Source organism: Bombina bombina, chromosome 4 (assembly GCF_027579735.1).
Source record: "Bombina bombina isolate aBomBom1 chromosome 4, aBomBom1.pri, whole genome shotgun sequence".
Lineage (NCBI taxonomy): Eukaryota > Metazoa > Chordata > Amphibia > Anura > Bombinatoridae > Bombina > Bombina bombina.
In genome coordinates this window covers 807,761,175-807,774,807 of record NC_069502.1, presented here as the reverse complement: position 1 = coordinate 807,774,807, position 13,633 = coordinate 807,761,175, and the positions used below count along the sequence as shown (strand labels likewise).

Sequence of the window (13,633 nt, the reverse complement as noted above, 5' to 3'; positions counted from 1 at the left end):
TTTTTTTTTTAAATAAATGTATAGTTTTGCTTATTTTTAAATAACATTGCTCTGATTTTCAGACTCCTAACCAAGCCCTAAAGTTGTATGTGAATACTGTCAGCTACCTTCTCCAACTGGCTCCTGTTTGTGTAAAGGGTCTTTTCATATGCAAAAGAAGGGGGGGGGGGGGGAGTGTCTTATTTGCCACTTGCAGTGGGCTTTTCAGCTACCTTTTCAACAGACCCAAACTGACAGCTTCTAAGTAAGTTTTTAAACTGTTTTATACTGGATTTTTATATCAGTATCTGTGCATCTTATTCTTTATAGTAGTGTCTATTACATGCAGTTATATGAAAATGAGTGTATACTGTCCCTTTAAGTATGGTAGTGCTGAATATTCTGTGTAAAATCATTGTCTGAATTTACCATTTTTTTTAAATGTCTGTTTATAGAGTACACTACCTAAGCCCCTTAGAATATTTTCTGGACATGCGGCCAGTCTGTTATTACTCCCTTTAGCGCATTGCGCATGCGCCGCCCTCAAGCTTGTTATTCCCTCTTATGTCAGAGCTATTGTAACAAGCTTACTTACATTAGTGCTGACAGATGAAGCATGATTTATGGTAATCAAAGTTTGGAGCAGTGTTGATTCGATGAGCTGTGCCTGATGACCTGTGCGCACGTTATATTTATCAATCTGCAATGCTCTGAGAAGGGGGGGGGCAATAGCAGGGGAATGGATGACAACTTTGTACTGCTGTTGAACCTGCTGAAAATGGTGGCTGCATTGTATATCCTGCAAAGTATGCTGTGTAACAGTGATCATAAATCACCTTTACAACCTTGAAAAATTCCTATGCGTAATAAACATAAGAACATTGACTGCACACATTCATGAGACTGGGACAGGCTGTGTAATAATATCGCTAGACTAGGAGAGAAATCACTGCATTTTAAGTTCTCACAGCTTGCTTGACTGCGTTTATGGAATAGTAAGTTATGGTCATGTGATGTGGAACCAGACACTGGGTGAACATCAACAGTGCAGGAGATATGAAGAAACAGGAGCGTTTAGCTCAACGCAACAAATACTGAAGGTGCTTCCATATACTTTACTCATTCACAGTGTTATACACAGACCAGATCCTTATAAGGGCACTTTAATGTACAACCTTAATGTACAACCTAATAAAGGGGGAGATTTGCCACACAGTTGAAATTTGTTGTTTATGGACACATGCAGTGACCTTGTAGCAGCCTCTAAAATAACTAGACAAGTTAGCACTGCAAAATTACTATATATTGCATACTATAACATTGCGCATTGGTCATGGGGCCGGCTAATATAGCACTGCCCGGTGCTTTTATCAGGGCATTTCAGGATCATCAAGCTTGATGGCTCGCAAAGAATGAAACAAGTTAAAAAAAATTATTTTCATATTACAATGGTTATGTTTATTCATACATTTTAATTGTTTATGTTTAGCTGGAATTTTCCTCTTATTCATTTACTGTACACACTGTACCCATATTATATACAGTTTTTCTCTCCATTAAATGGACTTTCTAAAGATACCATTATTTTCATCATATCATAATTTACTGTTAAAAAAATTATAAAATATGATGAAATTTTTTGAAAAAAGACACTTTTTCTAACTTTGACCCCAAAATCTGTTACACATTTACAACCACCAAAAAACACTTTCTAAATGTTGTCCTCAGTTTAGAAATACCCAATGTTCACATGTTCTTTGTTTCTCTTGCAAGTTATAGGGCAATAAGTACAAATAGCACTTTGCTATTTCCAAACCATTTTTATTTAAAAATTAGTGATAGTTGCATTGTAACACTGATATCTGTCAGGAATCCCTGAATAACCCTTCACATGTATATATTTTTTTTAGTAGACAACTTAAAGTATTGATCTAGGCCCATTTTGGTATATTTCATGCCACCATTTCACCGCCAAATGCGATCAAATAAAAAAAAACTTGTTCACTTTTTCACAAACTTTAGGTTCTCACTGAAATTATTTACAAAACAGCTTGTGCAATTATGGCACAAATGGTTGTAAATGCTTCTCTGGGATCCCCTTTGTTCAGAAATAGCAGACATATATGGCTTTGGCATTGCTTTTTTCGTAATTAGAAGGCCGCTAAATGCCGCTGCGCACCACACTAATCTGCCACTAATAAAATTTATTAACCCCTATTCCACCGCTCCTTGATATCGCCGCCACTATAATAAAGTTATTAACCCCTATTCCCCCGCACCCCAAAATCGCCCACACTATAATAAAGATATTAAACCCTATTTTGTCACTCCCCGACATCGCCGCCACTAAATAAAATTATTAACCCCTAAACCGACAGCCCCCCACATCGCAAAAAAACTAAAACTATTAATCCCTAAACCTAACAACCCCCTAACTTTAAAGTGAAGGTCAATTTTGACAAATTAGTGCCTGGTTTTTAATAATCCTATTAAAAACAAGGGCACTTTGATTCATCAAAATTGACATTCCAAGCATTTTCTTCAAAAACGTACCTTTTACTTCTGAAAGCTGCTCCATCAATTCCCCTGGCCGTCGGAAGCCTATTCTTACGTCAGAAATGACGAATCCGGCTTCCTCCAATCACGGCTTTCCCCCAGGGGGGGGATCATGGCCTGAGGGAAAGCCGTGATTGGATGAAGCCGGATTCGTCATTTTGGACCCGCGAAATTTGTCAAAATTTACCTTCACTTTAAATTAAACTTATAAGATCCCTATCTTAAAATAAATAAATTCGGAACGGCAGGTGAGAAGCCGTTAAGATGTGCAGCGTGGGGAATAAGTGACTATAAGCAGGCATTATAGAGACCTGAGATCACCCACACAACTTGGGAGCAAGTCCGGGCACATAACAGACCTAGATGAGAGGTCTTGCGGATCAGTGCAGTGGACATTAATTGTACTAAAGTAAATACGCAGCAGCACATTGTCAAAATTTATCAAACAGGGGACGATGTAATCTTAGTGTACAATACGATATATAGGGGGAAAATAAATCCTCACGGATGCCTGGCCACATAAATCAGACAGCTTTACTTTCTACTACAAAGTGAGATATAGGAAGGCCAATACTTATATCACGTTTGAAAAAAAGCGCACAATGCTTTAACAGTAAATAGGAAATGACATAAACAACCCCTTTCAGAAGCTGAACATCTTTTGGCAATAAACCTGGGTCTGAATAATAATATAAAAAGACCAATCCCACATAGAAACGTACAAACTTACATTTGTCAAGGCCCTAGAGGATCTGGTCAAAATGTCTCCTAAAAGGCAAAACAAGCAGGCAAAAGGCGCCAAGCAGAAACAACCTCTCACGCCTTCAGTGAATAACCATTTTAAGTCCCTAGAAACTAAGGCCTTGCTGAATACTGCCACAGAGGATGCAGAACACACACTTGCTTACTCCTCATCTGATTCAGAAGCAGAATCTAATACAGACACCATCACAGTCCCAAAAGCCTTGTTTGAAACATTCCTTTCGAAGAAGGACTTTAGCACACTGATAGCACAGGTCAAACAGTGCATCAAGGAGGAAATCAGCGACCTGAAAAAGGAAATTTCAGAAATGGGACACAGGGTGGAGGTGATCGAGGGCACACAAGAGACACAGACTGCAGCCATCTCAGAGCTACATACTGTTATTCATAAGCAAACAGTACAATACAAGAGCTTGAAGATAAAATAGATGACGTGGAGAATAGGAGCAGGCATCATAATGTCAGGGTGCGGGGTATTCCTGAGATTATCCCCCCAGCAGATCTGGGACAGTATCTACAGGATCTCTTTGGTGCACTTAAGAAGGAAGAGACCCCATCAAAGGTGGACATAGACAGAGCTCAGAGCTTTACGCCCTAAGCCACAAGACAACCAGCCACCCAGAGATGTTATAGTCCGGATCACAAATTACCAAGCTAAGGAACAGATCATGAGACTGGCTAGAGAACAACAGCCCATTAAGTATGAAGGCACAGATCTACAGATATTTGCGGACCTGTTACAAAGAACACTTGCCAAACGTAAGCCTCTTACCACACTTCTACGAAAGAAAAAAAATATACCCTACAGATGGGGCTTCCTTTTTCATCTAATCATTGTCTGGAAAGGGTGGCGTTTGACGTGCACTTCTCCCAGAGAAATGCTTGATATCTGCAGGGAGCTCAACATTTCCACTCCAGAGACTAAAGAACAACAAGCCTGCATCACGAATCAAAGGAAAGCAACCAGCTGCCGCTTCCACAACAAAGAGAGTGGCAGCAGGTGCAGCAGAGGAGAATGCGCAAACAGCTGCCAGCCGTGCAAGCCCAGATACCCGACAACGGATGATTTTGGGTTCTATGAAATAAGATTAGGCCCAAACAGTGGGAACAATGTTTTCACAGGTTTATATCACTAAATCCTCTACAATAATTTTGTGTTAGTAATTGTTCTAAGCCAGTTGGGAGAATATTTCTCCTTTATTGTGAAATGTTAACCTTTTTCCATTTAGGTTTTGGTAAATATGTTTTGTATGTAATGTTTATTTTTTAAATTTTCTTCTTTTTCAAGTACTCGGTACACTGTAGAAATAAGGTATACTGGCTGGTAGACGCTTTCAGATGTAAGTGCACACATGCAGGTAATCTATGAGTAATAATAACCAACAAGAAATAGTCATTCTCACACAAAACTCAAAGGGGTTGAATTGTCAAAACAAGCGAAGGTTAGCAATCACAGACCTACAAAAGAGGGGGAGGCACAACCTTATGCTGCAAGAGACTCACTTCAAAACTAATCACACTCCCAAATTTTTCTCTTCGCAATATCCCCTCCACTTTCATGGCACAAACCCATCCAAGAAAGTTAATGGGGTAAGCATTTTGATACACAAATCCATCTAATTTAATAATATACCAGTGGATTCTGATAGGGAAGGCAGGTACTTATGTGTAACGGGCCTCCTTTTTGGAAAACCGGTTACTCTGGTAAATATATACACCCCTAACAAAAGACCCCACTATAGATTGTACTAACCCAAACACAAGGCTTCAGACCCCCAATCTTCAGAGAATTTGGGACAATCTCAATTTATTAGGTTTGCATGGAGATTTAATAACCCACAGAAAAAAAGATTTCACCTTCTTCTCCCACCCAAATCGAAGTTACTCAAGATTAGACTATATTCTAGTAGACCACATAGTTCTGTCACATTTAAACAATCAGGAATAAAACACACTTCATGGTCTGATCATTCATTGGTCCTGTGCAAGATCACCTGGCCATCTGCCCCACTTATTGCATTTCAATGGAGATTAGACGAGTCCATGCTCCTAGATAAAAATCGGGTTAAAGATTTTGCTAAACACATTAAATGCTATTTTGCGTCCAACGATACTCCAGACATCAGTGCAACTACCCTATGGGAAGCCCACAAAAGTACTATTACAGGAGAATTTATCAAGGCCAAAGCCCAACACACAAAAAACAAGAGGGAAGAATATATTACACTAGCCAAGGAGCTGTCTAACTTAGATCGATTGCACAAAATATCACCAAACGATACAGATCTCCTTGAGAATCTAAAAAACAAAAAAAGAGAACAAATGAATAAAATCTTACAGATAAAATCACAAAAACAGATGCTACACCTTCAACAGACTTTCTATAGGGAAGGTAACAAATCAGGGAAGTTGTTATCCAGGGCACTAAAGAAACAACAGAAAACTTGTTCACTCCATAAAAAACTGCTCAGGTTAAACAGCTTGAAGAATCCCGTAAAATCGCAGAGGAATTTAAACTCTTATCATAATAAGCTATATAACTTATTTCCAGGTAGACTTGATAAATCGCATCTTCAGAATTGCCAGCAATATTTACAAGACATCAAGGTTCCCCAGATTCAGTCAGAACAACAAGAAGAACTTGACCGACCCATTAGCGCTGAGGAAGTGTTAGAAGCAATTAAAAGTCTAAAACTTAAAGCCCCTGGACCAGACGGATTTTCAGGACTATACTATAAAACCTTCCAAAAATACCTATACCTATATCTAAACTCCCTGTTTAATACGGTCTCGGAGACTTTCCCTTTCCCAGATTCTATGCTTCAAGCAAATATCTCTGTTCTAGCTAAACCAGGCAAATACACTCACACCCCAGCAAACTTCAGACCCCAGCTATCTTTCTTTTTTTTTTTTTTTTTTTTAAGTATTCTTTTTATTTGAGTATTCAACAATGACAAAAGTGAGAATCAATAAACATAAACAGCTTTCATTTCATAACAGTGTTTACAGATTTACCTTTAGGATTACCGTACATGTTTCACTATTATCTTAAGCATTTATCATTTGCTTCCTTCTGACATATGTTTACCACTTGATATTTTTTTTTTCTTCTCTGTCCTTCCTTCTCCTTTCTACTTTACCTTTCCTTTCATCTTTCCCTTCCCTTTTTTCTCCTCCTCTTAACTCAAATTAAATATATTAGAAAGCAAAAATTGGCCAGATCACAAAGAAAAAAAAACAAAGAGAAAAAAACAAACAAAAAACAAAAAAACAATTGAGACCAATATATCAGTATTTTGTATCATACTGCCTTTTGTTCTAATATATAAGAAAGACTGGCCTATCTGGGGGATCCGTTCCCCTCTCTCTACCTAGTATGCTTTGAAAAGACCCATGTTCCCCCTTCTCTCTCAGTCCAAACTTAATAATTATGTAATTTCGTGTTCTCTGCAGCAATGATCTATCTTTTTTCTTCTCTACTTTCTACCTCCTTTCCACTTATTCTCTCACTTACCCACTTTCCTTTCTTGAACTTTATTTTCCTTTCTCATATCTACATGTCTAACCAATATCGTGGAAGAAACTCTTCTACTATCAACGTAATGAAGGGTAGTGTACTTATTAGAGGGGCGATAAAAAGTAGTTGTGTTGAACGGGCCAAGATAAGATTACCGCTTTCCATTTAGAGAAGAAAGACCTAAATTGTTTTTCTGAATCTGGTTTTAAATCATGGATTTCAGTAAACATTTGTTGTTTAATTATGTTGGAGAATTCCGTGACCTTAAGGGCCTCGGGTGATTTCCATCTTTTAAATATTAAAACACGTGCTGCCAAAATCACCGTATTTATTAGGCATTGTTCTCCTTTGTCTAATCTATCATTTAATAAGAAAAAGCTATGTTGTGCAGACATCTGGAAATTGTCTTGAAGAAATTTATTAACCCAAAAATTTATCTTAAACCAGTATTGCCTGATCTTAGGACATGACCATAGGCAATGGTATAGATCGGCTCCTTCTTTGTTACATTTAGAACAATAACCGGGTTGTTTCCCTTTTGCCCACTTGCTCATTCTGTATGGCGTTAAATAAAAATTATTAATTACTTTGACTTGAGTATCTCTCCAACTAATTGATGGGGTCGTATTTTCTGCTGCCACTATGCTACCTTGTAAATCTTTAACTTGAATGGTTGGAAAATATTTAATTAGGTTATCTTGTAATTTATTAATATGTTTTACTCCCACTCGTATTAATAAAGAGTTATACCAGTATGATATGGCTCGGATACATACTTTATATAACTTAATCCCTGAGTCTATTTCGGGTTTCTTCCAATCATCACCGTATGAAGATATTATTTGAAGAAGGTAATGTCGAAGTTGTAAATACGCGAATAAATCTTTTGCTGGAAGCTTAAATATTTGTGACAATTCTTGAAACGTATATATTATTCTCGTCCCTGTTTGTTTCAGTTGTGCAATGTGTATTAGTCCATTCTCTTTCCACCTCTTAAATACTTTATTTTCTATGCCTGGGACAAAATCCACTGTCCCTATAATGAGACCCCAGCTATCTTTCTATCGACTGACGCATAAAAAGCTTTTGACCGACTTGACTGGACTTACCTATACTCAACACTGATACATTTCAATTTCCCACTCTGTTTTGTCCAGAAAATACTTGCTGTGTACACCAATCCGATGGTTCAAGTAAAGGTGAATCGTACACTTTCCGAGTCATTTGAAATAAAAAATGGTTCAAGTCAGGGGTGCCCCCTTTCTCCCTTGCTTTTTATTCTTACATTGGAACCTCTGGCAATTAAAATAAGGGCAAACAAGCTAATTAGGGGGATAGAACTGGGAGACAGACAACACAGATTAGCTATTTATGCTGATGATATTTTAATGACATTGACAAATCCCTCCACTTTTCTATGGCAGGTCCTTCAGGAACTCTCCCAATTTGGGAAAGTCTCAAATTTCTCGGTTAATATGAACAAGTCAGAGTACCTTAAACTCCAGACGAAGTTTTTAAAATATCTAGGAATACACATTACCTCAGTCAGGACAGAATTACGTAAACTTAACTATAGCCAGTTGATTACAGAATTTCAGTCTCTTACAGCCTCTTGGCTCGCAGAAAATATATCCTGGTCAGGAAGGATTCAAGCAGATAAAATGATACTACTACTCAAAGTTCTATATATATATATTACAGACTGTCACCATCCCAAAGACATTAAAAGAGTTAGACACACTACAGAGAATAATAAACAAGTATATATGGCGCCGTTTACGAATAAGTAAAACTACAATGTATAAGCTTCCCATAAATGGAGGTCTTGGAGTCCCACACCTCCGTTCGTACAAACTAGCAATATCTCTGCAAAGGGTTTCTGAATGGTGTAGGTATAATGATTCTAATTGTAAGGGTTGGATATAGACGGAAGTCTCACTAGCAAAGACTGCGCACCTGGGTACAATATGCTGGAACCCTTCAGCTTTGCACACCCCAATAATCTCTCCATCTTACGTCTCCAATGAAACCTGGAATGACTGGAGGTTCATTCTCAAGTCATTTAGCAAAATATCTACTAGATATTCACCACTCACTACCCAACTACATAACGACGAATTCCCGCCGGGAAAAAAATTGGTACAGGCCTCCTTTCCAAAACTGATGGATTTCATACCTATTAAAATATTAACAGATAATATCACAGTCAGGAGCAAGCACCAACTAGATAAATTAGGCCTGCCCTTCTTGGCATCCTGGTTGCAGTTCCACCAAATGAGGCATTATATCCTCTCGCACAAATCAAAAAAGGATTTTTTTGCGTCCTTTGACTTTTTTTGAGCAGATTTGCATGTCTACAGATATTCCAAAAAAAACTGATTTCCACCTTATATAAACTAGTACTGGAAAACACTTTTCAACATTTGCCTACATATAGGGAATTGAATAAGCACACACCTCATAAAGAATGGTCACTTAGAGATTCAAAAATGTATCACAATCAGCCCACTCGGCACATGCCAAAGAGACAAATATCAAGATAATGATGAGGTGGTACATGACCCCAGCCAAAATAAAACATATTTATAAAAAGTCATCTGGTAAATGCTAAAGAGGGTGTGTTCAAGAGGGCCACACGGAACACATATGGTGGGGCTGTGCACCTATTCGGACATACTGGATGCAGGTGTTCCAGAACATCAACCTTATCTTACAAACACAGCTGACACCTACCCCTGAAACTATTTTATTTTTTTTTTATATTTTTTTATTGAGATTCAATTTTAGGCACATAAACAAGTTATGATAATGAAATCTGTGCAGCAAGATACTTTCCATAAATACATACTCAAATTGGAACAGAGAAAAGTATTACGCAAAGTAAACAAAACAAGCTTCAGTGAGACTGTATATACATATACTTAGATAATCACTATGCCATATGGGCTATATGCCCTCTAAATGTTTTATGAGGCCACTCTTGGGCCCCCAGGACAGCATTATGATGTTACAGAGGGTATCAATGGACAAAAGGAGGCCACTCTTGGACCTCCAATGGAGAATCTCATATTTTTCAATTATTTAACGCAGAAAGTGAAACTGAAATAGCTAACCTACAATTCTTTAGTATATAAGTATATAAGGGGTGAAGAGAAAAACTGTCCCCAAAATTAAAACAAACAAGAATACCATTATAGCACAAATATAAACTTTGGGAATTTCTATGATACGTGTAATAAAACTCTTCAACCTCTATATTGTCTGGTGAAAATAGTATTTCAATACCTGTTCATACATTGCTAATCAACATTATAGGTGGGACTGGAGTGGTCCATTTCTCCATCTTGATATTGGAATACGTGTAGTAGACATTCATGGTAACTAGAACAGAACCAATTTTAAAGTTTAGCTAAGCTAGGAACTATCAGGGTATTACCTTAAATGAGGAGAATATGCATATGGCACTTTGCTAGCCTTAAACCCTTACTCTCATGTCATCTTATGCTAGTCGGGCCAGCCCCGCCACCCCGGCCGTAGGTAGCAGAACCACCCCAACATCACAGTGAAAGGTCAGCTCCCCCTGTGGAGCCTGGTCTCTAGAGAGCTCAGTTGTCAATACTCATCCATAAGGGGCCGCTCCATAGCTAGAAGATTATGTACTAACTTATCTCAATCTGAGGTATTATAGCTCATAGTCAAGATAACATAATTTATGTAAGAACTTACCTGATAAATTCATTTCTTTCATATTAGCAAGAGTCCATGAGCTAGTGACGTATGGGATATACATTCCTACCAGCAGGGGCAAAGTTTCCCAAACCTCAAAATGCCTATAAATACACCCCTCACCACACCCACAATTCAGTTTAACGAATAGCCAAGAAGTGGGGTGATAAAAAAGTGCGAAAGCATATAAAATAAGGAATTGGAATAATTGTGCTTTATACAAAATCATAACCACCACAAAAAAAGGGCGGGCCTCATGGACTCTTGCTAATATGAAAGAAATGAATTTATCAGGTAAGTTCTTACATAAATTATGTTTTCTTTCATGTAATTAGCAAGAGTCCATGAGCTAGTGACGTATGGGATAATGATTACCCAAGATGTGGATCTTTCCACACAAGAGTCACTAGAGAGGGAGGGATAAAATAAAGACAGCCAATTCCTGCTGAAAATAATCCACACCCAAAATAAAGTTTAACGAAAAACATAAGCAGAAGATTCAAACTGAAATCGCTGCCTGAAGTACTTTTCTACCAAAAACTGCTTCAGAAGAAGAAAATACATCAAAATGGTAGAATTTAGTAAAAGTATGCAAAGAGGACCAAGATGCTGCTTTGCAAATCTGATCAACCGAAGCTTCATTCCTAAACGCCCAGGAAGTAGAAACTGACCTAGTAGAATGAGCTGTAATTCTCTGAGGCAGAGTTTTACCCGACTCAACATAGGCAAGATGAATTAAAGATTTCAACCAAGATGCCAAAGAAATGGCAGAAGCTTTCTGGCCTTTTCTAGAACCGGAAAAGATAACAAATAGACTAGAAGTCTTTCGGAAAGATTTAGTAGCTTCAACATAATATTTCAAAGCTCTAACAACATCCAAAGAATGCAACGATTTCTCCTTAGAATTCTTAGGATTAGGACATAATGAAGGAACCACAATTTCTCTACTAATGTTGTTGGAATTCACAACTTTAGGTAAAAATTCAAAAGAAGTTCGCAACACCGCCTTATCCTGATGAAAAATCAGAAAAGGAGACTCACAAGAAAGAGCAGATAATTCAGAAACTCTTCTGGCAGAAGAGATGGCCAAAAGGAACAAAACTTTCCAAGAAAGTAATTTAATGTCCAATGAATGCATAGGTTCAAACGGAGGAGCTTGAAGAGCCCCCAGAACCAAATTCAAACTCCAAGGAGGAGAAATTGACTTAATGACAGGTTTTATACGAACCAAAGCTTGTACAAAACAATGAATATCAGGAAGAATAGCAATCTTTCTGTGAAAAAGAACAGAAAGAGCAGAGATTTGTCCTTTCAAGGAACTTGCGGACAAACCTTTATCTAAACCATCCTGAAGAAACTGTAAAATTCTCGGAATTCTAAAAGAATGCCAAGAAAAATGATGAGAAATACACCAAGAAATATAAGTCTTCCAGACTCTATAATATATCTCTCTAGATACAGATTTACGAGCCTGTAACATAGTATTAATCACAGAGTCAGAGAAACCTCTTTGACGAAGAATCAAGCGTTCAATCTCCATACCTTTAAATTTAAGGATTTCAGATCCTGATGGAAAAAAGGACCTTGTGACAGAAGGTCTGGTCTTAACGGAAGAGTCCACGGTTGGCAAGAGGCCATCCGACAAGATCCGCATACCAAAACCTGTGAGGCCATGCCGGAGCTACCAGCAGAACAAACAAGCATTCCTTCAGAATCTTGGAGATTACTCTTGGAAGAAGAACTAGAGGCGGAAAACAGAATTTATGTTTACCTGATAAATTACTTTCTCCAACGGTGTGTCCGGTCCACGGCGTCATCCTTACTTGTGGGATATTCTCTTCCCCAACAGGAAATGGCAAAGAGCCCAGCAAAGCTGGTCACATGATCCCTCCTAGGCTCCGCCTTCCCCAGTCATTCGACCGACGTAAAGGAGGAATATTTGCATAGGAGAAATCATATGATACCGTGGTGACTGTAGTTAAAGAAAATAAATTATCAGACCTGATTAAAAAACCAGGGCGGGCCGTGGACCGGACACACCGTTGGAGAAAGTAATTTATCAGGTAAACATAAATTCTGTTTTCTCCAACATAGGTGTGTCCGGTCCACGGCGTCATCCTTACTTGTGGGAACCAATACCAAAGCTTTAGGACACGGATGAAGGGAGGGAGCAAATCAGGTCACCTAGATGGAAGGCACCACGGCTTGCAAAACCTTTCTCCCAAAAATAGCCTCAGAAGAAGCAAAAGTATCAAATTTGTAAAATTTAGTAAAAGTGTGCAGTGAAGACCAAGTCGCTGCCTTACATATCTGATCAACAGAAGCCTCGTTCTTGAAGGCCCATGTGGAAGCCACGGCCCTAGTGGAATGAGCTGTGATTCTTTCAGGAGGCTGCCGTCCGGCAGTCTCGTAAGCCAATCTGATGATGCTTTTAAGCCAAAAAGAGAGAGAGGTAGAAGTTGCTTTTTGACCTCTCCTTTTACCAGAATAAACAACAAAACAAGGAAGATGTTTGTCTAAAATCCTTTGTAGCATCTAAATAGAATTTTAGAGCACGAACTACATCCAAATTGTGCAACAAACGTTCCTTCTTTGAAACTGGATTCGGACACAAAGAGGCACGACTATCTCCTGGTTAATGTTTTTGTTAGAAACAACTTTCGGAAGAAAACCAGGTTTAGTACGCAAAACACCTTATCTGCATGGAACACCAGATAAGGAGGAGAACACTGCAGAGCAGATAACTCTGAAACTCTTCTAGCAGAAGAAATTGCAACCAAAAACAAAACTTTCCAAGATAATAACTTAATATCAACGGAATGTAAGGGTTCAAACGGAACCCCCTGAAGAACTGAAAGAACGAAATTGAGACTCCAAGGAGGAGTCAAAGGTTTGTAAACAGGCTTGATTCTAACCAGAGCCTGAACAAAAGCTTGAACATCTGGCACAGCGCCAGCTTTTTGTGAAGTAACACAGACAAAGCAGAAATCTGTCCCTTCAAAGAACTTGCAGATAATCCTTTCTCCAAACCTTCTTGAAGAAAGGATAGAATCTTAGGAATTTTTATCTTGTCCCAAGGGAATCCTTTAGATT

The 13,633-nt window shown here is 38.4% G+C and overlaps 1 protein-coding gene across 1 annotated transcript in view; it reads right to left on the bottom strand.

Annotated features, from left to right (window-relative positions):
* Positions 1-5,539: 5,539 nt before the first annotated feature.
* LOC128657890 (oocyte zinc finger protein XlCOF7.1-like) overlaps positions 5,540-13,633 on the bottom strand; it is a 125,278-nt gene continuing 117,184 nt past the window's right edge. Inside the window, exon 9 of the mRNA XM_053712318.1 lies at positions 5,540-5,595. Coding sequence (XP_053568293.1) covers positions 5,540-5,595 — 56 coding nt within the window. The remainder of the gene's footprint in view (positions 5,596-13,633) is intronic.